At 41.0% G+C, this 20,428-nt stretch overlaps 1 protein-coding gene across 2 annotated transcripts in view; it reads left to right on the forward strand.

The window, feature by feature from the left end:
• The window catches only part of ehbp1l1a (EH domain binding protein 1-like 1a), a 51,750-nt gene that overhangs the window by 22,504 nt on the left and 8,818 nt on the right, over positions 1 to 20,428 (forward strand). The window contains exons 1-2 of one of the 2 annotated variants that reach the window (XM_062444764.1): positions 17,866 to 19,101; positions 19,350 to 19,521. In XM_062444764.1, the coding sequence (XP_062300748.1) occupies positions 17,939 to 19,101; positions 19,350 to 19,521 (1,335 nt within the window). In that variant the 5' untranslated portion in view covers positions 17,866 to 17,938. Of the gene's footprint in view, positions 1 to 17,865; positions 19,102 to 19,349; positions 19,522 to 20,428 lie in introns of those variants that run through there. The other variant, XM_062444765.1, reaches the window with a different exon arrangement.

Below are 20,428 nucleotides of genomic sequence, written 5' to 3' on the forward strand. Positions count from 1 at the left end.
GAACATCCTAAGTTTTGTGTTAATGTAATGTTTTATAGAAATTTGTGATTACATTTTGCAGCTGATCGCATTTTGCTAAGTAATGAAATTTCCTTGCCCGTTATTACTTGACAACTGATCAAATTTGTGTTGACCAATACAAAGTAAAACAACAAAATATTCCTGGAAATGCAAAGCATATCACTGTTATGTCTATTTTAACAGTGTTGCAGCATTCAAGGGTAGATTTTTCCTCTTTAATAATATTGCAGTATTTTCACCCAACATTAATTGCACTGCATGCATAATATTACTAAGAATGGATTGCTGTGTAATCATAAGTATGTAATAATAATAATGATAATAAAAAACTTTATTGAAAAAGACTTTTTCAAAACAGGTGTAAAAAAGTGCTGTACAGTAAAACAAGGATAGAAGAGTAATTGATAGTTAAAAAAAATGGAAACACATTTCTATAGGTTAAGAAAAAGTCATGACATGGCCAATACTGAGGTTCAGCAAGAAATACTTTGTACAGTGATTTTTTACAGATGTGATTTTTTTGAGGCTGGGAATGGTGTAGCCATAGTAAATTGAGAGGCTAGTTAAGAGAGCCAAATATCATTTTCAGAAGTAAAGGACATACAATTGATACTTAACAAGTATTTTCAAAAGGATGCCTGTGTTCTGTGTTTCTGTTGGTTGCTAGGTATTACCTGTTTGAATTGGGTGAGATTATAAGTCTTAAGCTTGTTTTGGGATCTACTTTTTTTTCTGTATAATGTTTCAGGTCATAACAAAATAATCTTTCCTGAGACCCTTAACTGATGGAATAGGCTACTTTGTAAACGATGATCAGGTAGCTGATGTAATGTAGCATGTTTTGGCTTGCCATTGCCATTAACTGGTAAAGCTTGGATAAGCAGCTTCGGCCTAAAATATGTAATACCACAAACAAATAAACTCCCCATTTGTTTGGCTGTAAAGGGCAAAATATTCTCACATTGCTCGTTCAGCTGTGCGGTGAAATATCCTTTCCTTCATAAAGAGGAAAGAAACATAGCAAAAATATGGTTCATGTACATTGTTGTGCCTGATCTGGCAGCGTTTCAATGTTTTGTTTTAAAAGACTACTGTTGCTTGAGAAGACCTGGTGATTCCTACCATGATTGGTCAAAAAAAGTTTGTTTGGCCTATATTTTATTTCATGTAGCTCCATGTTACATTGCTCATTTGCTTGTATGCTGTTCAGTGGAATTCTGGCTGTGACTGCATCACTGTGATGAAGACTTTCCTTCCAACCTCATGACTCTGATCTTCATTTGTTTGTCCCTTAGACCTGAGAGTATGGCCTCACTTCTGCCCCTTAGCCCCACAAAGCCCTTAGCCCCAGGGATACAATATTTTGAGATGCCCAAAACACAGATGGATCAGGCAGAATCAAGGCCAACAACATTTCCTAATGTCCAACCAACACTTCCTCCCCTCACTTCCCCACCTATGCAAAACCCAGATTTTCAAGCCAAGGAGTTTCTGTTTGAACCAGGAAGTCACTTGTCGAAGATGTCCATTCAGTTAGGGAATCAAATAGCCCAACCAGAGCCTGTTCAACATATGCCCCATTCTCCTGCCAACCCCCAACCTACTTCCAGATCACTCGCGGCACCCTTGTTGCACTTGCCTCAAATTGCTACATCTGAAACAAAACGGATAGGGAGGATAGAAGTGGGGCATAAAAAAGAAGCTCTAACAAAGGATTTGGGGTAAGTGTGTCATGGTGGTCTGTCAGCTACATCCTTCATTTCCAATAGTCTTGAAAATTCAGTTTTAATCATAGTAAACTTCTACAATGAAAAAGTAAATCATTTAAGATATTTAGATTTTGATTGGGCCTCTTTAACAACTTTCTAAACCACCTCAGTGTTTTTGTTCTGACATCAATCTTTGATATCCCCTACTTCTTTTAGAAATCAGAGCATGGCAATCAGCCAATCAGCTTTTTCTTCAATGGCGATGAACAAAACACCAGAAGCTCAGTCTGGAGAATGGTCCGGTGTAAGAAACTCACAGTGGAAGACGCCACAAAGAGAGACTCAAAAAAACAGTCCTGTTGTTCCTATGCCTATTATGGATAAGAAAATCATAGGCAACACAGCTGCCTCTGGCCAAGTCACTTCAAGACTGGACTCTCATTTTGGGATCCACTCAGTACAGCCACCCACAACAAACACATTCTCAGAGAAAATGGATGATTCTAATGTGAATTTTGCATCTTCCTCCACAAAAAGTATTGGTATGGCTGATGGGGACTCTACTCTAGAACATTCTACTGGGAAAGGGAGAACAGAAAGTGTTGTTCAGTTGATGGATAAGAGACCATTGAGTGAAAGAGATAGGAGAGTTACACAAGAACTTGTGTTACCAAGCTCTACAGTTTGTACCGAAGACAATAGTGTGTATATATCAAAGGTGGAACTTGGTCCATTGTGTCCAAGAGCGAGTTCTTATTCTCGTTTACCATCAACTTCACAGCCTGAAGCTCAGATTGAAGCAGCAGTGAGAGAGCCAAGTATGATACAGTTACTATCAAGTTGCCCACAGTATTCCCATATTCCTGGCATGCCATCTTTTCATCAGTCACAAGTTATAGCTTGCACTCATGATAGGAGCTCATTGTTTCAAAAGTTACAGAGCAAGAGATTGCCATTGCTCCTGTATTCAGAATATGTTAGGTCCCTTTATGGGGATAGTACAGGAATTGCAAAAATGGTGGCCATAACACCATCCTGCACCAGGTCTGGTAGTATTCCTGGATTCCCATCTGCTCCTAAACATGAGCCAAACATGGCTCACCTTTTACCCACATGTCCCAGAATTTTCCGGGTTCCAGGCATAGCTTCTGCTGGATCAACGACTGGATATGAAAACATTGTTTGGGACAGATGTTCTCTGTGGAAGAAACCATTGCAGTTAAAAGAAACATTTGTTTCATACATTTCTTCTGTTCAGGAACAAGCTGTTACTGATAATAATATGATTGAAGTGATGGTGGCCATGTTGCCAACATGTTCTAGAAAGGCAAGTGTTCCTGGGTTTCCTTCTGCACCATTGCAGAAGGCTCCAGTTACTCCAAGTATGGTCAGTCTTCTCCCTACATGCCCCAAACAATCAAAGATAGCAGGTATGCCGTGTAGACAAAGAGTTATGACACCTATTGACGACTGGGATATTTTGAGGGAATTAAAATATGGTAGATTATTGAAAAGTAACTGTGTTGTGGTTCAGGAGAAGCCAAATGTGGATAAAGAACATATAAAACATATGGCAAATATGTTACCTTCTTGTCCCTGGAAGGCAACCATTTCTGGTTTTCCTTCTGCACCACGGCCAGAACCTTGCATGGCTCACTTTTTACCCACATGCCCCAGAATTTGCCGGGTTCCAGGTATAGCTTCTGCTGGATCAGCGACTGGATATGAAAACATTGTTTGGGACAGATGTTCTCTGTGGAAGAAACCATTGCAGTTAAAAGAAACATTTGTTTCATACATTTCTTCTGTTCAGGAACAAGCTGTTAGTAATAATAATATGATTGAAGTGATGGTGGCCATGTTGCCAACATGTTCTAGAAAGGCAAGTGTTCCTGGGTTTCCTTCTGCACCATTGCAGAAGGCTCCAGTTACTCCAAGTATGGTCAGTCTTCTCCCTACATGCCCCAAGCAGTCGAGGATAGCAGGTATGCCGTGTAGACAAAGAGTTATGGCACATAATGACAACTGGGATATTTTGAGGGAATTCAAATATGGTAGATTATTGAGAAGTAACTGTGTTGTGGTTCAGGAGAAGCCAAATGTGGATAAAGAACATATAAAACATATGGCAAATATGTTACCTTCTTGTCCCTGGAAGGCAACCATTTCTGGTTTTCCTTCTGCACCACGGCCAGAACCTTGCATGGCTCACTTTTTACCCACATGCCCCAGAATTTGCCGGGTTCCAGGTATAGCTTCTGCTGGATCAGCGACTGGATATGAAAACATTGTTTGGGACAGATGTTCTCTGTGGAAGAAACCATTGCAGTTAAAAGAAACATTTGTTTCATACATTTCTTCTGTTCAGGAACAAGCTGTTAGTAATAATAATATGATTGAAGTGATGGTGGCCATGTTGCCAACATGTTCTAGAAAGGCAAGTGTTCCTGGGTTTCCTTCTGCACCATTGCAGAAGGCTCCAGTTACTCCAAGTATGGTCAGTCTTCTCCCTACATGCCCCAAACAATCAAAGATAGCAGGTATGCCGTGTAGACAAAGAGTTATGACACCTATTGACGACTGGGATATTTTGAGGGAATTAAAATATGGTAGATTATTGAAAAGTAACTGTGTTGTGGTTCAGGAGAAGTCAAATGTGGATAAAGAACATATAAAACATATGGCAAATATGTTACCTTCTTGTCCCTGGAAGGCAACCATTTCTGGTTTTCCTTCTGCACTACAGCAAGAACCTTGCATGGCTCACCTTTCACCCACATGTCCCAGAATTTTCCGGGTTCCAGGTATAGCTTCTGCTGGATCAACGACTGGATATGAAAACATTGTTTGGGACAGATGTTCTTTGTGGAAGAAACCATTGCAGTTAAAAGAAACATTTGTTTCATACATTTCTTCTGTTCAGGAACAAGCTGTTAGTGATAATAATATGATTGAAGTGATGGTGGCCATGTTGCCAACATGTTCTAGAAAGGCAAGTGTCCCTGGGTTTCCTTCTGCACCATTGCAGAAGGCTCCAGTTTCTCCAAGTATGGCCAGTCTTCTCCCTACATGCCCCAAACAGTCGAGGATAGCAGGTATACCATGTAGACAAAGAGTTATGGCACATAATGACAACTGGGATATTTTGAGGGAATTTGAATATGGTAGATTATTGAGAAGTAACTGTGTTGTGGTTCAGGAGAATCCAAATGTGGATAAGGAACATATAAAACATATGGCAAATATGTTACCTTCTTGTCCCTGGAAGGCAACAATTTCTGGTTTTCCTTCTGCACCACAAAAAGAACCCAGTGTACGTGATTCTTTATCTGCACCAGGGCAAGAACCTTGCATGGCTAATTTTTTGCCTACTTGCCCAAGAAAAACCAGAGTTATTGGATTACCCTCGAAGGAGCCAGTTATTGCTCAAAGTGAAGGTTTGGCTATGACCAGACATATTTTGTTTGATAAGCCTTTAAGGAAAGTGGAAGTTTTGATTCGAGATATGTTCCCAGGTGCTGCTCAATTTTTAGAAAGGGGAGAAATATTCAGTTCAGTAGCAATGTTGCCATCATCTCCTGTAAAAAGTTGCATTCTGGATATCCCTACAAAACCCCTGATGCTACTACCGAGTATTGTCAGTCTTGTGCCTACATGCCCTAAACAGACCCAAACTCCTGGTATGCCATGTCAAGATCAAAATAATTCAGAGAACATGGATTGGCATGCCTTGAGGAGATTGATTAACAAGAGACCAGAGAAGAAAACACACACTTACATAGTTCAGTGGATAGCAAAAGACAGAGAAAGCCTTAAACATATGGCAGATATGTTGATAAGTTGTCCACAAAAAGCCAAAGTTTTTGGCTTACCCTCTGCTCCACGACAAGAGCCAAGTATGGTTAATGTAATGCCCTCATGCCCCAGACACAGTAGAGTCCCTGGTTTGCCTTCAAAGACTGGGCAGAAACTTTACTTGTCCAGCTGTGAGGAATGGTTTGTCTGTAAAAGTTTACACTTCCCAAAACCATGTATCAAAAGAGAAGTGCAGATTCTAAATGCAGTTTTGGCTTATGATAAGAACACTGCTAAAATTATGAGTGAGATATTATCCTCTTGCCCTGAGAATGCTATTGTACCTGGGTTTCCTTCTGCTACGACAGTCACATTTGCTGATGGCCCAATAATGGTGAACTTATTGCCTAGTTGTACAAAGGAATCGAGAATTCCTGGTATGTCACTTAAAAACGCTGTCAAACAATTAGAGTGGAAAATGGAAAGAAAGTCGCTGCCACTCCCAATGAAGAAGTCTCCAGTTACATTACATCTAGAAGATGTTAATGCGGCCTATCTTGATTGTGATATGATAATAAATATGGTATCCATATTGCCCTCCTGTCCACGGACAGCCTGTTTACCAGGCTTTCCATCAGTACCATGTCAGACATTGGTAGATATACCAAGTGTTACCAATCTGCTGCCTACTTGTCCAAGACATTCCAGAGTTTGTGGAATGCCCTCTAGATTCCACAGTGGGTTTGATGACGCAGAATGGAGTGCAGACAAAAGGTCAGTATGGGAAAGGCCATCACCGAACCTAAGAAGATTATCAATCATACATGACCATAAGATGTATTTTAGAGAAAGGGCAGTAATTATAATTATGGTATCAATGTTGCCACCCTGTCCCAAAAACTCTAAGATTCCTGGAATTCCTTCTAAGTTAGGACAGCGACTAGTAAAAGCTTTGATAAAAGAGCCCCCTAGAATCTTTAATTCCTTTGCCACTTTCCCCAAACATGGTAAAATTCCAGGTCTACCCGCAAAGAATAGTGTAAAAAAATGGCATGTGGACAGGAATGCAATTTGGGAAAACCCACTGAACAGAAGGTATGGAGTTGTTTACCAGGATTTTACAGTTAAGGAACTGTCATATAGGGACAAAGAAATAATGCTGAGTATGCTTCCATCCTGTCCACAACAAGCCCTGAACCCTGGCTTTCCATCTGCTCCACGACTCCAAGCTGTTGATGCCATAGTAGAAAAAAATCCAGATATGATGCAGTTGCTGCCATGCTGTCCAAGAAAGTCAAATATCATTGGTTTCCCCTCAAGAATGTTAAGAGCTTCTGATTCTAAAATAGGAGGCTGGCCATCAGTGATGATAAAGATACATAGCTGCTGTCCATTAAGCAAAAAATACGGTTCTCCTCACAAAGATATAATGAAGGCAATTCCTACTCTTGAAGCTTCTTGTCCAAACATTGCTTTAAGTTCTGGCATAACAACAGTTCCAGAGTCTGAGGTAGAGAGCCTTCCAAATATGGTAAATATTGTGCCATCTTGCCCAGAGAAAACATCTATTCCGGGGATGCCATCAACAAATGTGCACTGTTTAGATCAGATTCAACCAGTTAAAACAGCACTATTGGTGGATTCAGTAACAAAACGAATTGGAACTGAAAACCTGATAGGTCAACAGCTGTCAATGGAAGATCAACCATTTTGTAAGGTCTCTCTCACAGAGAAATCAATGAAGTTTGTATTCCCCGACCAAGATGTACCAGAAGATGCACAAGAAAGACTGACATTTGAGTCATCAACCTGTCCTGTCAAGGCCATTGTCAGAGACTTCCCATCATCAAATTCTGAAATCCAAGTGGATCAGCCATACCCTAGAGTTAACAGGACTGAGATGCTATTGGATGAGGCCAGTCCAACCAGATTAGATCTGGATGCAAAGAAAGCTAAATGTGATGTGAGCTCACATCTGGAGATGCCTAAAGATGAACTGGGCTATTGGATGCCAAGTGAGGCAGAAGTATCTGTTCTAGAAAAAGGGTGAGTGGGTGAGAGTTGAAGCTGTAGTCATATCTAACATGCGAGTGGGTTAGTTTTTTGAAACACTTGCTTTTCAATTCTGTTTTCAGAAACTTGCACTGCAGAATATGGCACTCCATTCCTGACATGCCATTATTCTTGAGTGTCAGAAAGAGGTGGGTTGTCTTGGTTTGCACAGTGATGCAGTGATTTTAATGCAGTTCCGCAATTATGCATTTGCACTATATCAACAGCATCTGCCTTAATTTGCATTTACCATACATGTTATACGTTTTATAACAGAATTATTCTGTGGTTTATACTAAATTTATACAGATTTGTCTCTTTTGACACTTGTTTCAGCCATTTAGATCCTCACTTAGGCACTCAAGAAAGACAGATATCACTGTATGGGGAGGGGGAAACTGTTGGCATAAAATCCTAAACTGCTCATATCACTGTATAACATCATGGTTTTGTTGCCTTTAGACAGTCAAATACAGTGGGTCATATGAAAGGGTGTCATTACTATGCATTTGTTCAGTTTGGATTAAGGTTGAGTAAGATATTCTAAGAGTGGTATGGTTAAGTGTCAGAGTGACTAATACTTGGTCTCTGCTCTTGTCGGTTTGATTTACGTGTAGTCATGTGTTGCATGGTTTAATTTATGTCCTCTTGAGGTAGGCTTAATTTCTTACTGTTTATGGTCCATTTGTAGTTGTTAAGGAGAAAAATAGGTTGCCATACAAAAACAAAATAATAACAAAACAGCAGCAGAATACAATACCAAGTCAGTTTGGAAATCCCACTAAATATGTTCAACACAGTGATGACAACATCATCTACAACTGTGTGAGTGATTTTTTTAATGTAAGTAAATATATTAAATATTTCCATACATAAATAAGAGAAAAAATAGAAATATTTAGAAAAGTATGCACATTCATTTAGTTATTAATTAAATATAGTTATTAATTTCCAGATATTTGCTCTTTATTTTTATGTGGCACAACACTGAGAATTATACTGATATACTGTGAAAAATACTTCTGTTTGATAATTTGAAATATGCTGGCTTTACAGCACTGGCTGTTATAGCAGTAGATACAGATTACAACAAAAGAAGTGCTGTGGCATGATGTTGTGTTTTTTGCTTGCAGGAGTGCAGCTTTTATCTCTAATGGAGGTTACGGGCTGGAATATGTTTTGGCTGAATAACATTTTGTTGAAATTGCATGCATGAATGTAAAATGCCTATTATAATTATTATAAAGTAGTTGTATTACAGTGTTGTTATTAATTTAACATGTGTAAATTTGTTGTCGTTGCACTCTGAAGTGAAGCACTGATTACTTGTCCAAGTGGTGGTACATTGCAAAAAGCTTGCATTGTATTGTGTTGAAATTATGTAGTAAATTATTAGGTAAGGGAATGCTCTAATACACTACTTTTATTATTTGGCATCTTTCTACAGTAAAGTTATGTTTAACTTGTATTTACCTTCTTTTTAGACATGAAAACATGGTTTCACTGCAGCCATCATGCCCAGTTGTTGCTGGTGCAGCAGAAATCCCATCCATCGAAATAAATATTGCCAAGCAGCAGTTAGATAAAAAACCTACACACAGGACCGTACTATGGGAGGAGCTTCCAAAGGCGATTACAGAACATTGTTCTACAGACAGGACCATTGAATGGGAGGAGCTACCAAAGGCAACTACAGAGATAACAAGAGATGCATCAGAGGAAGAAAGGGAAATGATAAAAGAAATGGTCCAATCATTCCCTAGTGCTGCCATCGACACTAGACTTCCTTCCATGATGTGGAACAATGATGATGAAATTAAGACAAAGACAGAAGCTGGGACAGTAGATATGATACCGATATGCACAACAGCCAGTGGAATATTTGAATTCCCTGATACCAAGCAGACAAATGAAGGCCTTCAGTATAGCCAGGCTACTTGGGAAAAACCATCAAAACATGAAGAAATCAGAAATACTGAGTGTGTGCCATATTTTATAAATCCTAAAATTGAGTACAAACAGTCCACATTATTGGAAACCTGTTCCAGTGTGACAAACATTGCTGGCATGCCATCCAAATTGCCTGTAGATGATAAATACTGGCCTATAGAACCAAAGGGACTCTGGGAGAAACAATCAAAGATGAAGGAACTATTACTGGAATATGCATCAAAGGATAATGAAAAGAACAAGATGCAAATGATTTCACTGGTGTCAACTTGTCCCAGAGAGGCCAGAAATCCAGGGTTCCCATCTGTGCCACAACACAATGTAGTCTCTCATGGATCAAGTATGGTGGATATTTATCCCTGTTGTCCCAGTTTGTCCAGTATTCCTGGTTTACCATCTTTAAGTGAAGTAAATATCAGACCGTGGGTATCTAAACAGGAGCTTCTTTTGGAAAAGAAAAGGAAATCTGAACTTGCTATCATGACTCTGTCACCAAAAGAGATGGATGAAATTGAACAAATGGGAGCTTTGGTACCAACTTGTCCAAAACATTCTCGCATACCAGGCATCCCCTCAATTTCACAACCTACTTTACCTCATCGCAGATTGGATATGATGAGCCTTTCAAGCTCATGCCCTCAAACGTCTTGTATTGAAGGTATTCCATCTTTGGTGGAGCATTTTAGCAAAAGCTGGGAAACAAATTACAAACATTTAGGGGTAACACTGACAAAAAGTATTAACACAGTCATGATTGAAGATAAACCTTATAATGATGAAATGCAAGCCATGGTAGCTTTAGCCCCAACTTGTCCAAAAGAAGCTTGTATCTCTGGATTTCCATCTGCTCTGAAACCTACAGTAATCTATAATAGATATAGCATGGTGAATCTCCTTCCATCTTGCCCAGCTGTGTCCAGCTTGGCTGGTTTTCCGTCCTTGCAGAGAGCTGACATCAAAGAATGGAACACTATTCATCAGACATTATGGGAGAACGAAAATAAAAAGGGGTCTATATTACTTTTGGAGAATAACAAAGTAGACAAAAACATGAAAGGAATCATTTGTCTTGTACAAAGTTGCCCAAGAGAATCCTGCATCCCTGGCTTTCCCTCTTTACCACAACCCAGAGTGATTCATGTTGCTGGCATTCCGAGTATGGTCAGTCTTTCAAGCACATGTTCAAAAATGTCACAAATACCAGGATTTCCATCATCTAATAATTCAAAAGAGTGGAAAATAAGCAGGGAGCCACTATTTGAATCAAGAATGAAAGAAAAGCAGGTGTTAATGATTGAAAGATGTGAAATGGATAAGAGATCAATGAAGAATATGGTTTTCTGCGTACCATCCTGTCCTAAACTGTCTAGTATTCCCGGTTTCCCATCTATTCCAAATCCCACAGTTGTGCATTATGGCCTAAATGTAGTAAACATCCTTCCTTTGTGCCCCTTAGTTTCTACCATACCTGGATTTTCATCAGTTGAAGGACACAAGGAAGAAGGATGGGTTACTGAGCCTGGTTTATTGATGCACAGACCACAAAAGAAAATTCAGTGTAGGATTAACAGTGCACCAGTTAACATAGATAACCCAAACAACATGTTTGCTTTGGTTCCATCTTGCCCATGGGCTTCAAAGATTCCAGGTTTCCCATCTGTGCCCCGACACAATATGCTGAGTCTTGTACCTGTTTGCCCCAAAGTATCAACTTTGCCTGGATTTGCATCCTGTGAAGGGGCCTCCAAATTACATTGGGTTTCTGATCCACACACATTATGGGACAAGCTTCCGAAGGAAACAGTATTTGTGATTGATAGTCCAAATCAAGACCAAGAAACTGTGAAGGCAATGTTGGCTTTAGCACCATCTTGCCCCGGGGCATCAAAGATTCCAGGTTTCCCATCTGTGCCCCGACACAATATGCTCAGTCTTGTACCTGTTTGCTCCAAAGTATCAACTTTGCCTGGATTTGCATCCTGTGAAGGGGCCTCCAAATTACATTGGGTTTCTGATCCACACACATTATGGGACAAGCTTCCGAAGGAAACAGTTTTTGTGACTGATGGTCCAAATCAAGACCAAGAAACTGTTAAGGCAATGTTGGCTTTAGCACCATCTTGCCCCGGGGCATCAAAGATTCCAGGTTTCCCGTCTGTCCCCCGACACAATATGCTCAGTCTTGTACCTGTTTGCCCCAAAGTATCAACTTTGCCTGGATTTGCATCCTGTGAAGGGGCCTCCAAATTACATTGGGTTTCTGATCCACACACATTATGGGACAAGCTTCCGAAGGAAACAGTATTTGTGACTGATGGTCCAAATCAAGACCAAGAAACTTTGAAGGCAATGTTGGCTTTAGCACCATCTTGCCCCGGGGCATCAAAGATTCCAGGTTTCCCATCTGTCCCCCGACACAATATGCTCAGTCTTGTACCTATTTGCCCCAAAGTATCAACTTTGCCTGGATTTGCATCCTGTGAAGGGGCCTCCAAATTACATTGGGTTTCTGATCCACACACATTATGGGACAAGCTTCCGAAGGAAACAGTTTTTGTGACTGACGGTCCAAATCAAGACCAAGAAACTGTGAAGGCAATGTTGGCTTTAGCACCATCTTGCCCCGGGGCATCAAAGATTCCAGGTTTCCCATCTGTCCCCCAACACAATATGCTCAGTCTTGTACCTGTTTGCCCCAAAGTATCAACTTTGCCTGGATTTGCATCCTGTGAAGGGGCCTCCAAATTACATTGGGTTTCTGATCCACACACATTATGGGACAAGCTTCCGAAGGAAACAGTATTTGTGACTGATGGTCCAAATCAAGACCAAGAAACTGTGAAGGCAATGTTGGCTTTAGCACCATCTTGCCCCGGGGCATCAAAAATTCCAGGTTTCCCATCTGTCCCCCGACACAATATGCTCAGTCTTGTACCTGTTTGCCCCAAAGTATCAACTTTGCCTGGATTTGCATCCTGTGAAGGGGCCTCCAAATTACATTGGGTTTCTGATCCACACACATTATGGGACAAGCTTCCGAAGGAAACAGTATTTGTGACTGATGGTCCAAATCAAGACCAAGAAACTGTGAAGGCAATGTTGGCTTTAGCACCATCTTGCCCCGGGGCATCAAAGATTCCAGGTTTCCCGTCTGTCCCCCGACACAATATGCTCAGTCTTGTACCTGTTTGCCCCAAAGTATCAACTTTGCCTGGATTTGCATCCTGTGAAGGGGCCTCCAAATTACATTGGGTTTCTGATCCACACACATTATGGGACAAGCTTCCGAAGGAAACAGTTTTTGTGACTGATGGTCCAAATCAAGACCAAGAAACTGTGAAGGCAATGTTGGCTTTAGCACCATCTTGCCCCGGGGCATCAAAGATTCCAGGTTTCCCATCTGTCCCCCGACACAATATGCTCAGTCTTGTACCTGTTTGCCCCAAAGTATCAACTTTGCCTGGATTTGCATCCTGTGAAGGGGCCTCCAAATTACATTGGGTTTCTGATCCACACACATTATGGGACAAGCTTCGGAAGGAAACAGTTTTTGTGACTGATGGTCCAAATCAAGACCAAGAAACTTTGAAGGCAATGTTGGCTTTAGCACCATCTTGCCCCGGGGCATCAAAGATTCCAGGTTTCCCATCTGTCCCCCGACACAATATGCTCAGTCTTGTACCTGTTTGCCCCAAAGTATCAACTTTGCCTGGATTTGCATCCTGTGAAGGGGCCTCCAAATTACATTGGGTTTCTGATCCACACACATTATGGGACAAGCTTCGGAAGGAAACCGTTTTTGTGACTGATGGTCCAAATCAAGACCAAGAAACTTTGAAGGCAATGTTGGCTTTAGCACCATCTTGCCCCGGGGCATCAAAGATTCCAGGTTTCCCATCTGTCCCCCGACACAATATGCTCAGTCTTGTACCTGTTTGCCCCAAAGTATCAACTTTGCCTGGATTTGCATCCTGTGAAGGGGCCTCCAAATTACATTGGGTTTCTGATCCACACACATTATGGGACAAGCTTCCGAAGGAAACAGTATTTGTGACTGATGGTCCAAATCAAGACCAAGAAACTGTGAAGGCAATGTTGGCTTTAGCACCATCTTGCCCCGGGGCATCAAAGATTCCAGGTTTCCCATCTGTCCCCCGACACAATATGCTCAGTCTTGTACCTGTTTGCCCCAAAGTATCAACTTTGCCTGGATTTGCATCCTGTGAAGGGGCCTCCAAATTACATTGGGTTTCTGATCCACACACATTATGGGACAAGCTTCCGAAGAAGACAGTTTTTGTGACTGAGGGTCCAAATCAAGACCAAGAAACTGTGAAGGCAATGTTGGCTTTAGCACCATCTTGCCCAGAGGCATCCAGTATACCAGGGTTCCCCTCTGCACCTCAGAGCATGACACGTTTTGTACCTTGTTGCCCAAGTGCTTCAAGCCTCAAAGGATTCGCATCTATGACTGCAATCCCAAGCACAGGGTGGATAACTGAAACAAAACCTGTTTTTATAAAGCCTCAGAAGAATAGGGTAGAAATGATTATGGCACATGCTGGACAGCAACAGCTATATTGTGACAACATGAAAAGTATGGTGACAATGGTAACATCCTGCCCAAAAGAAGCTAGAGTATGTGGTTTTCCTTCTGCTCAAGTTGTAAACAAACCACCAAACATGGTCAGCTTATACACATCAGCTCCATGTGTTTCATGTATCCCAGGTTGTCCATCAGCAAGGATGCTTACCTCTCAATGTCTGAATATAGAAACTATGGCAGCACACAACAAGTTCTTGTTTGAGAAGCTGCAGGATAAGAGGACTGTTCTCATTGCAAAACTTCCAGAAAAGTATAAAGATCAACATGGCATGAAGTGCATGGTATCAATGGCTCCATTATGTCCACATCTAACTCAAATTCCTGGGTTCCCCAGCAATTCACAATTGAATCAAAATGAAAAAGAAAAAATGGCTATTCCATTGCCTTCTTCAACCGAAAAGCATACACTACAGGAACTGCCTCATGCACAGTCAACTCAGTCATATCTCAAAGAAGCAAGAATTCCTGGTGTTCCCACTACATGTATTAGCAACCCCAGCACAGCACCTGCACATGGTGAGACATTACAGTGTCAAGATCAAGGTCACATTCACCTTTCTTTGTCTTGTGTCTTTTCTCGTATTTTACTGTGTTTACTTTTATAACAGAGGAGAAAGTCAAAGGGATTGCAACACAAAACATAGACCTTTCTGTAAATGATGGGTAAGTTGAAGAGCCTAGTGCCTTTGCATTGTTTGCTGTGAAAGGGGCCAATATAGTGCTTGCCTAACATGGGCTGCTTGGGCCAATCAACAGTAGCTTTAGTAATTTAACTATACAGTGCATGACAACTTTTAGCATGTCTGTGAAAACTGTATTTATGTTTTTTTATTTTTTGTGTTGCTTCTTGATTTCTGTGGAAATTATTCTTTAAAACCCTTTATATTTGGGTCTTCAGCCAATCACAGATAGAGAGGATGATAGCCGAGGAAACCCAAACAGTGAAGAAACCACTGGACACATCAGAGCCAGCAAGAGTCTTAGGTTGGGAAGTATTGGAGGCGGAGGGAACAATAACAGAAAAACAGACACAATCCTCTATGTCAGCAAAAGAGGAGGAGGCCTCAGGATTAGTAAAGGCTATTGTGGGTGTTTTCCACAAAGGGTAAGTGTAAGACTGGTTTGAAACTAATCGTGTGTAGCATGCAATATTGGTTTTGACACTTGGCATTGAAATCATCTTTAAAATCTAAATTAAATGTATTTGTTTGAATTAGGGAATTCTCATTTTTGTTTTGTTCTGTAATCTCAAGAAACAATCTGTAATGTCTGTTGGGCACTTTACTTTAAAATTGAGTGGATGTTATGGAAAAATACAAAGTCTTGATTTATTTTAAAATAATAAGGTTGTTTTCTCATTTTGTGTCATAATGGAGTGGTAGTGAAGCAAAATACTGAGGCCATTGTGATTTTTCACGCTAATTGTATCATATATTAAGAACATGTTGTTAACTATTTGAATGCAGATTTTGGTATTACTGTAATCCATGACTGAACCAAAGTAAAACCTGGACTGCATGGAACCTTTTTATTTCACTATCTCCAACGCTCAATGGTTTCTTTAATTAGCTACATGTTTACTGAAACCATTGTTTTTGCATGGTTCCAGGTTTCACTAACTCACTCCAGTATCCATTTCTCACAGTTATGAAACAGTAGCATCCATTTTGGGACCGTCCGGCTCTACTTTAGCTGAAGCTGATCACCAACTAAAAGCTGTCTCTGCTGTGCACCTAAAAGCCAAGACGGTGACCCCTACAGATGAGTGTTTTCCGCATGCAGATGAAATGAGTTCAGTACAGAAGATAGTTCCTTTAGAAGGCCAATTTGAGGACATTCACTCCACACATATTACTGAATTTCCAGCAAGTGCTGAGCCTTACATGTTGAACTTGGTAGGTGATCGATCAGTGTCTCCATCACCAACTACAGACAGTGATGATGGGTTTTTGGTCTGTGCAAGCATGAAGAAATGGCCACCCTTGACAGAGGCAGATATTACTGAAATATCAAAGGAAGATGGAGAAGGATTAGAGGCACAGGAAGCTTTGCTTGATCAGTTGCATACAGATGAGAGATCACTCACGGGGCCGGACTCTGTTCAAAAATCAGAGTACACTGAAAGTTTGTTAATGAGGCAACAGACTGAGGGAGAACAGAATGAGGTTAGAACAGTGTCAACTTCCTCACAGCTGGATAAAGGGTGAGTTCTGGGGACAGTGCCCCATTTAAGTGTTTGGTTGCACGGTGTGACAGTGTAAATTTGTCATGATAACATTGTCTCTTGTTCTGCTTCTGAGCGCTTACTACTCTGGAGAATTGTGGTGATGGTCAGCTCTTTGTAATAGCCTTAAGGATTGGTATTGTGATGTGAAATGGTAATATTTCTGTTTTTTTAGTGTTGTACATGGGTGTTGTAAACTCAGCTTAACTGTGTCATTGTGTCCTTTATGTGCTTCTGTGTTGTTTTAATGCCAGTATGCATGTACGTAAGTAAAGCAGAGTATTGAAGGCAAAGGTCAGTTGTGTTGTGCAATTTGTAACAAGATTTGGTTGCTGTCTTTTTGGTTGTGCAGATTAATAGTTGGTTAGTGATAAGGTGCATGGTACAACTGTATGACAAAAAAAGATGGACAAATTCTGAGCTTGTCCTTTCTTGTCCTTAAGCCCCCAACAAACAAGCGCTGAAGAAATTTCTGCTACTGCACTACAACCTTCATCAAATGAGTCACTGACAGATGCCAAAGAACACAGAGAGACACTCTTCGATAAACCCTCAGATGATCAGAACATTAGTCCAGTTAGACAACAAGCTGACATTGCTGTTTCTCAGCGAGGCAGAAAGCCAAAGAGAAAGGTCCCCGTGCCTCAACAGAAAGGGCATGATCAAGAAAAAGGCACCATTCCATTGCGACCAGTTAGAAGGAAGGATAGTTTAACCCCAGACCGCAAACAAAAATCTGATGTTTTGTCTGTCAAGCTCCTCCCTGAAGTTATTCCTGTCCAGTCCATAAGAAAAGATACAGCTGGTGAAATAATTCCCACACACAAAGCATATTGCAGTAAAGAGAAAGGAAACAGTAGTGTTCCTGTAGGTGTACTTCAGAATAGTCATGCCCAAGAAAGTGTTTGTACTCAAGTAACACCATGCACAGGTGAACATACACAAAAGGCGGAAAGTGAATCTGTGCAAAAACCCATGGATGTTGTCCCTCCTCCTCGAGTGAAAAGAAGAGATGGTAGTTTGCCACCTGAAACATCACAGAAAACTGCTCCTTGCAAGCCTCTGAGGAGAAAAGACAGTGTCACTAGAGACAGATCTGCTCCAAACACTAATGACCAAGAGGACTTGAAAGCCCAAGTCAGTTCTGCTTTAAATACTTCAGATCCTGTGCCCCTTCAACCATGTGAGAGAAGCTCTGATGTCTCAGGTGCTCTTGAACCTTCACAGAAGAGTGAAAACCTCGATCAAATAGCCACTGAGATGATCTCTTCACAATCTGTTGATAGAGAAGACCAAACAGAACAAATATCTCATACTCCTGAATGGCCCAAGAAAGACAATATATTTGTCCAGGTTTCCTCTGATGAGATTCCTCCCTCGGAAACAAAGGGAACTGAAAGTGTCAAACCAAAGCCAGAGACTGCTTATGTCTCAATCATCAAAAAGATAGGTCTTCCACAGCGTGGCAGAAAATTGCCTTTAAGCAAATCCGGCAAAATTGACAGTGACAAGGGAATTACGGCGCAAAACTTAAATGTTGCAAACAAAGAGTCAGTAAAAAGAGACCAGATTGACACTACGATGGGTGATACAGAAGAAATAAAGCAGTTAAATGTAGCTGATGACACATCTGTTCATATGATCAAAACTTCTCAGAAATCAGAGTGTGAGAAAGACAAAAAATCCACTCTTCCTATCCCAAGGCCTCGTGTAAAGAAACGTCTCAGTGGGTCCTTCCCAGATGACTTTACAGCTACAGAGAAGACATCTCAGGCTGGAGAGGAGGCAGAAGCAGCAAGGCAAGCTGTCCCCATGGAACTGTCAGCGGTTCAACACAACCAAGACTTTCCCCCTTGTCTGGGTCTCCAACCTCCTACATCTGGAGAAAAGGAAACTGCTGTAAAGTTAAGGAGAAGCAAATTGACCATTAAGAGCAGTGGTCAAGTAGAAGATCATAACACTTCAGAGAACACATCAGGAACCTCAATCTTGCTTGTACCAAAACCAAGAGTAAAGAAACGTTTCAGTGGTTCGTTCCCAGATGACACAACAGTTTCTGGCTCACCACCCTCAGGCCTGTCAGACACAGAACCTGACGCCACTGGTCATGAACCATTCCGACAGAATGAACAGCCAAACTTGCCTGTTCCATTGCGTCGAGACAAGAAACGTCTCAGTGCAACTTATTCAGATGGCACACCGCCTGCAGATAATTTTTTACCCGTACAAACAGAATCTTCACAGAGAAGCACAGAGGATACATGGACCACTAGCCAGGAAACAAAGGAAGGTTCAACATCGCTGGATTCAAGTGTGATTTCTGAAGGAGGTTTTGTCACCATCCAAGGAGAAGATTGTGTTGCATCTGAGGTGGAACGTGACGGGTTAACAGTATTGGGAGAGGAAGGATTTGCTCAGTCAGACTCAGTAGAAAATACTGACACAGAGAAGGCACTGGATGAAATAACTGAAGGCTGGACCTTAACAGATAAACCTGGTGTTACAGATGACTCAGAGCAAGCTACAGAGGCAGTATCTGAGCTGGCTGACATTGAAAAAGTCCTGGAAACAGAGGTTGATATTTCCATAGCTTCTACTGTTACATCTGTTCAGGACGACTGGCTGCATGTGGAGGATGTTAAAGGCAGTGAACCAATGGAAATAAAGAAGGAAATGAGGGATGAAGAGTTGGACTTTGGCTTTGTGACTGTAGATGTAGCTGCTGGTTGTGTAGAGGAAGAAAGGTAAGTTTAGTCAGCATACATTAAAGGGTGGGGATGTGGGGGTGCACTCCTAACTGAGATGTGTGCTTTGCATTATTCTTTCTACACCATAAAAATGTCATTTCCCTTAATTTTCTAATTCTCTAACATTGTCTGTTTGTGGTTTTATTAGAAAATCATCAATAACCAGTGTTTTTCTTGTTTAGGACAAATAATTTGTGGAATTTGTAAATCACTTTGCTTTGCTTTGTTTCTGTGTATCTTTCCAGGCAAAAAGAGAGAGCTGAAGAATCTTCAGGTGAGCCTGTACCTGTGCCCCGTGGCAAGAAGCGTTTGAGTGGTTCTTACCTAGATGACAAGTCACAAGTTTCTGGTTTCCACCCAGCCAGTGAACCAACAACACCTCAGAAAAGACCTACAGATGGGGCTGCCTCTTCAGAAGTATGTTACAGTTGCATTTATGTGTAGTTTGTAAGGTGTTACTCATAATAACAAATCCACACAAAGTGATCAAACTTTGAAGTTCCTCTCATCTCTACCACTTTTAGCCTCTTTTAACATATAAATTAATGTCTGTCATGCTCATGTCCTTGCCAAATGAGTTCACGCAAGGCTGATTAAGCCTACCACCCCCTTGATATATTTCTCTGTATTTCACAGTATACTGAGTTTTCAAATCTGGTGTATGTGGCAATTTTTCTGTGCTGGCAAGTGGAAGCTGGCTCTGCCCAGAGCATGCGCACTAGAAACTTCCGAAAGCCGAACTGGTTAACTTCCCGTTAGCCTTCTGTTACCTCCAAATGTGATTAGATTCTGATGGCGAAACAAGGGGTTGAATGAGGATCAGAACATGTATCCACTATTTTACAGTCTCAACAGTAGCAGTGCATGAGGCTATGGTGAAGCCTATGAGCACCTTGACAGTGTTTTTGTAATTACTCTCACTGCCAGAAGGGGGAGACAAAGGAGACAAAGATTGCAGGTTTAATTGCTCAAAAAGTCCTCAACTGCAATTCCAGCAGTAAAAGTAAAAAAGAGGTAAAACAGACTGTATGCTGCCTGCCCTGCAGCAAACAGCAGACAGTAAGCACATTGCTGGTGAAGGACATTAAACAAATCTAGCTGCTTTAAGAACCTGATATTTTTCTCAAGAGTTGGTGGAGACCCAAACTGAACTAAAAGGAAAGTAAATATTGGACTTACATTCACCAACTGACCAAAAACCTGACTCCAAATGAATTCTAATGTCACTCTGTGTGCAACATGTGTAAAAAGTCAATCACATGCTAACAAATTGACCTAACAGGTTTGTAAGACACATTTTAAATGTTGTATCATTTAGCTTGTT

The sequence above is a fragment of the Scomber scombrus genome, chromosome 23, assembly GCF_963691925.1.
Source record: "Scomber scombrus chromosome 23, fScoSco1.1, whole genome shotgun sequence".
In the NCBI taxonomy this organism is placed as follows: Eukaryota; Metazoa; Chordata; class Actinopteri; order Scombriformes; family Scombridae; genus Scomber; species Scomber scombrus.